Below are 11,576 nucleotides of genomic sequence, written 5' to 3' on the forward strand. Positions count from 1 at the left end.
TATGGGCGACGCTTGGTTTTGGAATTACATTCGGGGCCTCCGAGCTTCAAGTCTGTCCATCACCCAGCTGGCCGTGGCCGGAGAACCGGCTGCCACAGGCCTCTGTGCGGGGGCGGGGAGGGTCTTGGAAGGGCTGGAGCTGGGCGGGTCTGGGGGAGAGGAGGGGACAGTGCAGGTGAGTGGTTACGGGCATCTCACCTTGGGGTGTGACCCGGGACAGCGCCTCCCCGTTTATTCATTTCCTGTGGCTGCTGTAACAAATCACTGCCAATTTGGCTTAAAACCAAACGTGCTTTTACAGTTCGGGGAAGTCAAAAGTCTCAACGTGGGCCTCGGGTTAAAAATCCGTGCCTCCTGGACATCCCAGAGGGGGAACGTTTCCCTACCTTCCAGCTCCCAGAGGTGCCGGTGTTGACTCGGGCCCCTCTTCCCTCCTCCCTCTTTGACACCTGCAGCCTGGCGTGTCTCACCTCCTCCCACGTGAGGACCCCTGTGGTGATGCTGGGCCCACCAGGATAGCCAGGACGCTCCCCATCTGGGGACCATCAATCACACCCGCGGCCCCTCTTCTCTATAAAGTGACAACAATTACAGGGACTGGGACTGAGAACGGGCCATCTGCAGGGACCTTGTCCTGCCCAGCACAGGACCACAGTAAAACAGAGCCTTCGAGGGATCCTGGCCCCCTCGTGCCGGGTCCCTGGGAGGCCTGCCATCAGCAGGTATCCATCTACCTGGTCCCATCCCACTGGGAGCCACGCCCGGGCCTCCTCTGTGGGCAGCTCCGCGGCCACTGCCCCTACCCTGTGTGGCACCAGCTCCGATTCACCACCAGGAGACTAGACACACGTCCCGTTTATTTGGGTTCGTAATTCAGTAATCACAGGACCGAGTCCTGACAGACTCCGCGTCTCCCTCTTCCGTCGCCCTCCCCAGCCACCCGGCGGCTCGACGTCAGGGCCAGCGGCAGCCACCTGGACCACAGCACGTGGGGACAGGGCACGTGCCACAGGCCTACTCTCCTGCCGGGAGTTCTGCGATCAGGTGACAGTGGCCTTAGCCGGCTGACACCCAGTGCGGAAGGAAGGAGGACAGCCTGGCAGCTGCCTCCTGAGAGCCCTCTCCAGTGGCGGTCCCAGGCCCCCGTCGCAGCCGACCAGCACTGCACCCCGTGCCTGCAGGGCTCTGTGGACCAGGGCGAGCAGTTTCGGAGAAGCGGGGTACCCTGGGTGGTGGGAGAAAGGGTGGGGGGGGGAGCGGAGCGGTGGAGGCCGCAGGAGAGCATGAGACAGACCCACGCGGGGTAAAGCCAACCCTGCTTTTATTTCACGAGAGCTTCTCGATGGTCGACAGGAGCTCAGGTTTCAGGATAGAAGAGTCCGGTTCCGCCCCTGCGGCCCTGAGGTCCTCCAGCAGGGCTGCGTCCCACGAGAAGGTCAGGAGGGCGGAGGGCACCTGCGGTGGGCCAGAAGCCTCAGCCTCGCTCAGGCCTTGACGTGACTCTCCCGTCTTCCCGCTCGACCTCCCCCGTCAGAGCCGGGACCCCGCTCCCTCCGGCTCGCTCCGGCTGCTATCCGTAGGGGACCACGGTCCCCGCCATCAGCCCAGTCCCGCAGCAGGGACCCGGCGAGAGCCCGGGACACGTAGGCGGGAAGGTGGGACTTGAACTCGAGAGCCCGGACCCCTGGGCCGCCCGCCGCCCAGCGCTGGAGTTTGTGCCTCCAGGACATCCGGAGACTCGCCCGCGGGCAGCCCCCTCACTCACCAGCCCGCACTCGTCGAAGGCCGGGCTCTCCTCCTCCGACAACCTCTGCCCGCCCGAGGCCAGCAGCTCGAAAGGCAGCCAGTCGCTCTGCAAGGCCTCCCGGACGAAGGCATACAGCGCGGCCACCCGCTCCCGGGCGTAGAAGGTGCCTGGGTGGGCGGGACAGTCGGTGGGGCCGGAGTTCAGGGGAGCACCCCGCCCCCCACCCCAGCCCACGCCCATCCGGCTCCCGAGGGAGGGAGGGAGGGAGGACGGACTGTGATGCCTCCTCCCAGGATGAGCACAGACCGGGGAGGCCTTGGGCTCCCGTCCCGCGGCACCCAGCCGGGCCCCGTCGCCCGCAGCCCCGGCCCCCCGGGCGCACCCACCCTGGAGCAGGCAGCCGTCGGGGAAGCGGACGCGCAGCAGCGTGTACGTGTATCTGCGCCGCTCTCTCTGCTCCTCCCTCTCCCGCATGGCCTTGGTCCGCAGCACACTCAGCCGCTCCACGGCCTCGGACCTGAGCCTCTGTTCCCGCTTGACCTCCTCCGCCGTGAGGTTGAAGAAGTCCCCGGGCAGGTCAAACTGGGAGGCCAGGGGCGAGGGCCGGAAGACGCGGCGCTGGCGGGCCAGCGTGGCCCGCACGGGCTCGGCGACCAGCAGCTGCTCCTTGTGCTTCCGCAGGCTCTGGGGCTGGGCCAGGGCGGCCTCGCTCAGCACGTAGAACTCCTCGGGGCCCTCTGGGGCAGGCGCGGGTCACTGCTGCGGCAGGGAGAGCCCCCCACCCCACCCCTGCCGCCCGGAGGGGCCCTCCCGCCCCTCCTCCCAGCACAGCTGGCGCCCTGCTCCACCTGCCTTACCCTGATCGGGCACCGGAAGCAGGGCCTTCTGGAAGCCGACGGCCTCAAAAAACTCGTGGGTCCCTTCCAGGCAGTTAATTCGCTCCTGGGAGTGGAGCCGGTGGTCACCAGGGCCCTGCTGGCCACCCCGCCCGGCCTCGCAGCGGCCGCTAGGCCCTGACGGGGCGAAGCCGCGGAAGCCGCCCGCAGGGCTGAGCACGAACGCGCTCGCCTCAACACGGGCTGCAGGGCGCCCCCCAGCTGCTCGCAGAGGGCACGGGACCCCAGGAGGTCACGACCAGGTGAGGAAGGAGGCCGAGAAGCCACAGGACAACAGGACGGGCCCAGGGGTGGGGGCGGTGGCTGCGTGGGAAGCCGGGGGCGGGAAGGGGCCGCCGGGAGACAGACAGCAGGTGCCGTGCCAGTGGCGCAGGTAACACGGGCCAGGGTGGCGGGACCCCGAGATTTCTCCATAGAAACCAGAAGTCTGTGTTCGCGGGAGAAATCTCGCCAGCGCCGACCTCCTCCAAGTCAGAACAGCCGGGGGCGAGGGGGAGAGCGGCCAAACACCACGACGCGACGCTCGCCCCGTGTGCCCCGCGTGCCCGGGGCCCTCGCTCCCCTGCGGCTGCCTGGTCTGGCCGCCGCCCCCACGCCGGGGCCGCGTGTGCACCTGAAACACGCGGTTCTGCAGCTTGATCTTCCTGTACTTCTCTTCCTCGGGGTGCAGGCAGATGTTGTCCAGGTACCTGGGGGGGCCCGCGGCCGTGTGGGAACAGTGAGCCCAGAGGGGGCCGTCGCCGGCCCCCCCCCCCCCGCCTCCCCTCGAGGGCACCCGCGAACGCACAGGGGGCTGTGGCAGGGCCAGGCTAACGGACCACTAAAGCCCGTGGGTGCCCCGTGGCGGGGGGCCGGGGCTCACGAGCGACATGGACTTCCTGGCGCTCCCTGCCCCCCCCAGACCTGCTGGAGCAGACGAGGGGAGGGGGTGGGACCCTGCCCCCCTGCCCCCTTCCCACCTTCCTACAACGATCCCGGAGGAAAGCAGCGGGTCGGGACCTCCTGATTTGGTAAGCCCCTTCGTTTTACAGGCAGGTCAACTGAGGCCCAGAGGGCCTGGGGGCGGGGGGGAGTGCAGGGTGGGGACTGGCTGCAGCCCCAGGGCCCAGCTCCTTCCGGCACCCCCGGCAGGCTGTGGCCGAGGCCCGGGTGTCAGGGGCGGGGGACACTCAGCTGGGAGGGCTGCGGCTGCTCACTTGGCGATGGTGTCCACGCCCAGCTTCACCCTGTCCCGGTCTCTGTTGAACGTGTGGATCTTCATGATGGAGGCAGCCACGGGGTCGGTGGAGAAGTGCTGGGGGAGGGAGGGGACGCACCAGAAGCGCTCGCCTGGGGGTTGGAGGCCCGCAGGCACCTCTCCCTCCCCCAGCAGCTGGCCTCTCTACTCAGGTGACAACAGGCGACAGCAGGCCAGGAACATTCCACTGAAGCAAACTCAACTGGACGCTCCCAGCCAAGAAAGGAGGAGAAAGCCCTTCGGTGGCCCCATCCCGAGCCTCAGCCCTGCCCTCGCCTCGAGGGAAGAGGGGCGTCACAGCCCAGCTTATGCCTCCGGGGGTCCACCCATCTGACAACTCTGCCCGTGGGAGGGAAGAGGGCAGGGACACAGAAAGACGGAGAAAGCAGGAGGGGAAGTTCCCAGGCTTGTGTGACCGGCCCAGCCTCCTCGGGACCATCACAAACCCCCAGGGAAACCCATACGGGAATTTGCTTTGTGACAGAGACATATGCCACAACCATGACCAAGAAGGCGTTTTCAGTAAAAAAGGGGGCGTGCGTGCGGGGGGCAACCCTGGGTAGCTGTCAGGGAACAAAGAGTGGTCCGTATGCCTCATACTCCGCAGGGCAATAGCTTCTAGTCAGATCAGAGTCTTTGGCGGGGGGGGGGGGGGGGGGGGGTCAAATTTTTATTTTGAGAGAGAGCCCGTGTGAGTGGGGCTGGGGCAGAGAGAGGGAGGGAGACAGAGAGACAGAATCCCAAGCAGGCTCCACACTGTTAGTGCAGAGCTCAGTGCAGGTCTCGAACCCACAAACCACGAGATCCTGACCTGAACTGATACCAGAAGTCAGGCCCTCGACCAACTGAGCCACCCAAGGCGCCTCTAGTCAGATCAAAGTTTCAAACGTTAAAACAAACAACAGAAAGCAGGGCGCCCGGGGGGCTCAGTCGGTTGAGCCTCCGACTTCGGTTCAGGTCATGATCCCACGGTTCGTGGGTTCGAGCCCCGCGTCGGGCTCTGTGCTGACCGCTCGGAGCCCGGATGGAGCCTGCTTCGGATTCTGTCTCCGTCTCTCTCTGCCCCTTTCCCCGCTCGTGCTCTGTCTCTATCAAAAATAAATAAACATTTAAAAAATTAAAAAAACAACAACAAAAAGCAAAACAGAAAAGCACTAGCAAAGTGGGGAAGGCCTTTCCAAGCCGAGAAGTCACAGGACCGACACATTTAACCAGAGATCAAAAATTTCTACACAGCAAGGTGGCCACGAGCACAAGCGGAAAGTGAAAACCGAGGGGAAATATTCACGCTGCGTATTATAGGCAAAAGACCAACTTCCCTAAAAGGCGAAGGGTGCCCGTGAACCGGGGTGCCTGGGGGGCTCAGTCGGTCGAGCGTCCAACTCGATGTCGGCTCAGGTCGTGATCTCACGGTTGGCGAGATCGAGCCCCCGAGTCGGACTCTGCGCGGACAGTGTGGAGCCTGCTTGGGATTCTCTCCCTCCCTCTCTTTCTGCTGCTCCCCTGCTCGCACATGCACGCTCGTGCTCGTTCTCTCTCAAGTAAATAAACACTAAAAAAAACAAAAAAAAAAGCCTAGAAATCAAGAAAAAGTCCAACTACACGACACAAAACCGGGCCAAGGGGGGGCGCCTGGGTGGCTCAGTCGGTTAAGCGGCCGACTTCGGCTCAGGTCATGATCTCGCGGTCCGTGAGTTCGAGCCCCGCGTCGGGCTCTGTGCTGACAGCTCGGAGCCCGGAGCCTGTTTCAGATTCTGTGTCTCCCTCTCTGTGACCCTCCCCCGTTCATGCTCTGTCTCTCTCTGTCTCAAAAATAAATAAACGTTAAAAAAAATTTAAAAAAAAAAAAAAAAAAAAAAAAAAAAACCGGGCCAAGGGCGCATTCTCACAGGAAAATACGGCCAGTCCGGGCCACACTGAGGGAAACGCGCACGGAAACCATCCCGAGATATTCTCCACTATCGCTTCCGCTAAAAGACGAAAGGTCTGTGCGCCCACAGTGACGGTGTGGGGCCGGTGACGTGGGCGCTTTCCCCGACGCTGCCGGTGCAGTGTGAGTCGGGCCGGCGCCTACGCGGGTTCCTCGGCCACCGCCGTCCACACCCCGCACGCACGTCCCGCTTCCGCGCCCGCACCGAGCCCACAGCTCGGAGCAGCCACAGCCAAGGCTTTCCACCACGGGACTGCTGTCACTAGGGAAAGACGGGGAGCTTCTGACACGCTCATCGGCAAGGAGCCGGTCGGACAGTTACGGAGCAGGGCATACGGTGAAGCTGGCTAACAAGAACGCACAACTTTCTCCCAAATGGTTCAGAACAAGCCAGAAAGGGACGACAGCGCGAACGGGGCGAAACTGTTAACGGCCGGCTGCACGGGGCGAAGGCGTTAGGGAGGCTCACGGAATTAAGGCTGCTGATCGGTGGGCCTTAAAATAGCGACAGGAGCCTGGATGATCCCCGAGGGCCAAATGCAACCTCAAGTTCCCTATACAGGGAAGAGACAAGAGAGGGGACAGCCTGAGCAAGGCGCCACGGCCACGGAACACAGACAAGCCTGGAAGCAGGAAAAGGCCCGGACGCGCGCGCCCCCCCTAGAGCGCCCAGAAGGAAGTCGGCCCGGCCGCCGCCTTGAGTTGGGGCAGCCAGACCCACGTCACCCTTCTGACTTCCAGGGACTGTGAGACAATAAACGAGGCCGCCCGCTTTGCGACGATCTGTTCTAACGGGATCGGGAAACCCGAGCCCCGGGTGCGGGGGATGCGGGCGTTCGGCAGTTTGCGTGTATCTGCGATCGATCTCTCCCTGGAAGGGGGCCTGCACGCCTTACAGGGGCCGCCTCCGGGAAGGGTGGGCGAGCGGGGGCTTTTCTCTACCCACCCGTCTGTATCCTGAGCTTCGGACCCCACGGAAATCCTGCCTTTGAAGAGAGACGGAAACAAACCCGATACAGGCAGGTGCAGACGATACCGAGGGTCCGTGCCACCCAGCTCTCCCGGCTCTGGCGCCAGGACCTCTAGGTGGGAGGGCGGTGGAGGGGGGACGCGGGGCTGCCACTCACCGAGAGAATGGCCTCTTTGATGTGCGCATCCCGCTGGTCCTTCCTGAGCGTGGCCCCCGTGAGCGGGCAGGTGAAGCACACGGCGGGCACTGCCAGGTGGGTCGAGCCCTCCTCTCTGGGCTCAGGCACCTGGGGGGACGGGGCGAAGGCGGCTGACCCCGGACTGCGGACAGAGGCCAGCCCGAGCCGCTGACAGCATGGCCCCGGCAGCCGCACGGCCCCGGTCCCGACGCTTCCCCCCTTTGCGTCTTTAGCCGTGGGACACCTTGGCCCAGTGACTGGGCCCCTTCTGCCCCGTAAGTGGCTCTGCAGGGCCGCCGCACCCCAACGAGAAAGGGACAGAAAGCGTGAAGCCGCTCCGGACACGGAGCAAGCGCTCCATCAACGGCTCTGGCTGTTCCCGTTTCCCTCGTGAGGAAGGGGCTTTGGTGGAGGGCTCGGGAGTCACGGCGGCCCAGATGAGTCCAGACCTCCCTCTGGACCTCAATTCCTAGGCGTCGTCTGGGGCCGCTTCGGTCCTTAAAACTCAGTGAGACCTTGGGGCGGCTCCGTCTGTTAAGCGTCCGACCTCGGCTCAGGTCACGATCTTACCCTTGTGGGTTCGAGCCCCGCGTCAGGCTCTGTGCTGACGGCTGGGAGCCTGGAGCCTGCTTCCGATTCTCCGTCTCCCTTGCTCTCTGCCCCTCCCCTGCGCGCTCTCTGTCTCCCTCTCAAAAATAAATAAACGTTAAAAAAACTGTCTTTAATTAAACATTAAAAAAAATACTTAAAAGTATCACTCAACAGGGGCGACTGGGGGGCTCAGTCGGTTAAGCGTCTGGCTCCAGCTCAGGTCACGATTTCACAATTTGTGAGTTCGAGCCCCACATCGGGCCCTGTGCTGCCAGCTCAAAGCCTGAAACCTGCTTCTGATTCTATGTCTCTGCTTCTCTCTGCTCCTCCCCTGCTCAAGCTCTCTCTCTCTCTCTCTCTCAAAAATAAACAAACGTTAAAACCAAAAAACCCTCAGTGTGACCTCAAAGGTCAAGCTGCTCAGAACACCCTTTCTGCCAGGTTCTCCTTCAAAGCCCACCTCCCCCAGCAAGGCCTCCCTGATGACACCAGTCTCTGAAGGGCCCTCCCACCTCCTGGGCAAGCAGCAGAGGGCAGGAGCTGAGTGTGAAGGTCCCAGTCAACCCCACCTTCAACCACAACCTGGCTCCACTGTTCTGGCGCGCCCCACAAGCTTCCTTTGGCCCAAGGCCAGACGTGACCTCTATCTGCCCCGGCACCCACGTGCTTACTGCCCGAGGCTCACCGATTTCTGCCGAGGCTCACCGATTTGACCAATGAGGGAGAGAACCCGCTCCCTGCCCCAGGACGGCCCTCAGGTGTCCTGCTGCCCCGTGGATGTGCTTACCTTGTTGGTCCCTGGGGCCTCTGGGCTCCCGCTGACAGTGGCTTCGGCCTGAAGTTCCTTTCTCACTGGAGAGAGGGCAGAGACGGGTCAGTTGGGGGCCCTGCCCTGGCCCCAGGCACACTCCACCCCTGCCCCCGCAGACCCCAAGGGGGTCAAGTTCTAGTCCTTTCCCCGGTCAGGCCCCCCTGCCTGAGCCACCTCTCCGCGCCCCTAGGTTTCACCTGATGGCCCGACGACGGCTCCGTCTCCGCTCCCGTCTCCCCTCCCGTCTCCCCTCCTCGGCCTCTCAGACCCCAGCGCCCCGGTGCCTTCCACCCTGCACCCCCCACTCTCCCAAGTGAGATTCTGCGTGAGACCTTGCTTCACGTCCCCACGCCGCACCGGAAGACGGCCACAGCTCACCCTGGTTCCGGATGGACTCCTGCGACGTGGGGCCCCGGGCCCTGGGCTGCTTCTGTTCGAGCCGGGCCAGGGCTGCCGCGGCTGCCATCTGGGCCTCGTTGGTGGGTCCCTGGCGGGGCTGCTGGAGCGCGGGCTGGTTGGGTTTCCCTCTGGGGGCCCTCTCCCTGGGAAGTGACAGAGGGAAGGCGGGGAGACACGGGGTCAGGCGCAAGAGCCTCTGTCCCTCTCCCACTTCTGCCCCATCGGACAGAAACGTCCCTCTCTCCCAGGGACCACCCGCAGCCACGAGATGGTTCTAACACAGAAAGGCCGGCCCCTGGAGACAGATAGCAGTTCCGTCTCCAGTTCCAGCCCTTGGGGCGAGTCCCGCAGCGGCCTGGGCCTTGGGGTCATGGCAGCTAATGGGGGAGGAAGGGGGGGTGACAGAGGCCCGCCCCCACCGGCGCCACGGATGCACATGAGAAGGCACCTTTCGCCTTCAGGAACCGGTGAGACTCAAAGGTGTCCCTCCCCTCCTCGATCCCTTTCCTTCCAGCCTACGACAGCCAGGTGGCACGGCTTCACTTAGGGAGCACCGACCGTGTGCCCGGCCACGTGCCAGGCCACGTGGCGGGGGCTGGGTTTCCTCTCCCGCCACGTGGCCACACCCCAGCCCCCTGTGATTACTTAGTTCTACAAAAACACGGTTTTCAAGACGCCTCGCCCACCCTCTTCGAGGCCCCGCTGGGCAGCCACCGGGACCGTTCTAAAACCTAAGCCGGAGCTCGTCACTCCTCTGCACCAAGCCCTTCCGCCCCACGCACAACACAATCCTGAAGCCCCCTTGGGCCTGCAGGCCCTTCACAACCCGCCCGCTCCCCTCCTTCACGCCTCCCGATCTACACTGGTTTCCTACTGCTGCTCCCGCAGGCCCAAGTGGCTCCCACCACAGGGCCTTTGCACTTTCTGGCCGAACTGTTCAGTCTGCAGATGGGGGGGGGGGGTGGGGGTGAGGAAAGAAGTCTGGGGGCAGCTGGGGCGGCTTCAGGGTCTGTGTGTGTGTGGCGGGGGGGGGGGGGGAGGCAATTTCCACTTGGCTGCACCTCACCTCATCCAGCGCTCAGCTCGAATGTCTCCTTCTGGGAGAGGTGTTCCCAGACCACCTAAGGGCCCCCGGCTGTTGCTATCTCCTGCCCCTGCTTATTTTTCTTCGTGGCCCTGAGTACGGACTGCTCTGTCACCACCCGTGTCCTGGTTGAGCTGTCCATCTCTCCCCACTAGAAGATGAGCCCTGAGACAGCAGGAACCTTCTCTGAGCCACACGGTGACAGCGCTTGTCACACACCCCGAGCCTCGTCTTGTCCCACGCGCGTCACAGAAGTCTGGATCTCCGCACTGCTCCCCTCTTCTCTCCTCCCGGGTTCTCATCTCCCGCAGCCATCCCCCACACGGCCCCCGCGTCTTTCCCGTCACGCTCAGTCCCCGCTGCTGCGCCAACCCCCACTACTTGTTCAACAAATGAATGGACCCCCTTGTCTGGCCCTCTCCCAGGCTGCCCTCCTCTCCCGGCTCAGGCTCCCAGGACCTGATCTTGTCCACCGGGCTTCCCTCCTTGACTCATGAACCAGGCCCTCGTGGGCCTCCTTCGGCCAGTCCCGGGAGCCCCCATCCCCGCGACAGATGCACTGATGTCATGCACCCACTCTCCCTCACCCGCCCCTGCTACCCTGTCCTCCCTGGCGCCTCCCTGCCTCTCCCCCCTACCACTCCGGGCCCCACCTCTTCACAATCCCTTCCATTATTCCTCAGGGGCCCCACCCCCTCTGCACTTCCTTTGCTCAATCCACCGGGGGCCCACCAGAGCCCTCACTGTCACACACCTCCCCCACTGGGTCTCCAGTCTTGCCCCCGCGTCCTTCTCTTCCCCAGGCCCTCCCCGGACAAGCCACAGAGGCCTGGATGTGCGCCCTGTCGGACCTCCCTCTTCTCCCCTCTCCTCCCACGTCTCTCTCAGGACCTGCCTTCGGCTTCAACCGTCACCCACAAGGCCCCATCTCCTCCCTGTCACAGATGGCCTCCAGCTCACCTCCACCCACTCCCCTCCTCTTCCCTCCCAGACCTTCCTCAGCCAATTCAACCCCCGCTCCCCCGATCCTCTGAGACCTCTTCCAACCCCGCCTCAGGCTCCCTGGCCTTAAACTCTCTGACCCATTCCTCTCTCGCGCTCCAGAGCTAGGGCCCACACCCCTACGGCCATGGACGCGAAGCCTCTCCCCTCTCCCCGGCCCCAGCTGTACTTGATTCTCCAGGCTCTGTGTCCAATCTCTGTACACAGAGACCCCCCCCCAAAACTGGATGACGCCTCTTGGGGGCCCCTTCTCCGCTCGCCTACTCTCCTACGGTTTCTCCGCTGACCCCCATCTACTTGCAACCCCGCCCCCCTAGCCCCCGCCTCCAGCCCCTCCCCCTCGGGCCTCTCTCCCCCGTGCCCCGCCCCCGGAGGCCACCCCTCCCCCTTACTCCCACCCTCGCCCCCCGTGCCCCGCCCCCGGAGGCCACCCCTCCCCCTTACTCCCACCCTCGCCCCCCGTGCCCCGCCCCCAGAGGTCTCTCCCCACCCTCGGACGCCCCTCCCCGCCCCTGCCCCCCGGATCTCAAGCCCCAGCGCCGGTCACGCACCCCACGGACTCCGTGAGCTTCTGACCAGGCCCCGCACTCTTGAACTTGATGTCAGCCTTGATCTCCTGGAAGAATTTCTTCATGGTGGCGGCGGGCCCGGCGGCAGGGGGCCGCGGGGGGCGGGGGGGGCGCAGGGCCCAGTCGGGGTGGGGCCGGCAGGAGCCAACAACCGGAAAGAAA

The 11,576-nt window shown here is 64.3% G+C and overlaps 1 protein-coding gene across 2 annotated transcripts; it reads right to left on the minus strand.

Annotated features, from left to right (window-relative positions):
- Nucleotides 1–837: 837 nt before the first annotated feature.
- UBXN6 (UBX domain protein 6) lies at nt 838–11,576 on the minus strand. 2 transcript variants are annotated; one of them, XM_047095608.1, is made up of 10 exons: nt 11,397–11,576; nt 8,739–8,902; nt 8,337–8,401; nt 6,938–7,066; nt 3,840–3,937; nt 3,257–3,332; nt 2,605–2,689; nt 2,134–2,484; nt 1,766–1,914; nt 838–1,455 (listed from the first exon to the last, which is right to left on the minus strand). In XM_047095608.1, exons 1-10 carry the CDS (start codon nt 11,477–11,479, stop codon nt 1,327–1,329), a joined length of 1,329 nt encoding a protein of 442 aa, XP_046951564.1. In that variant the 5' UTR covers nt 11,480–11,576; the 3' UTR covers nt 838–1,326. The 2 variants fall into 2 exon arrangements, with proteins under 2 accessions (XP_046951564.1, XP_046951565.1); XM_047095609.1 differs by lacking the exon at nt 11,397–11,576 and adding an exon at nt 9,826–10,113.

Source organism: Lynx rufus, unplaced genomic scaffold, assembly GCF_022079265.1.
Source record: "Lynx rufus isolate CCGP_SWC_20201006 ecotype Redwood Valley unplaced genomic scaffold, mLynRuf1.p SCAF_4, whole genome shotgun sequence".
NCBI classification, from domain to species: Eukaryota; Metazoa; Chordata; class Mammalia; order Carnivora; family Felidae; genus Lynx; species Lynx rufus.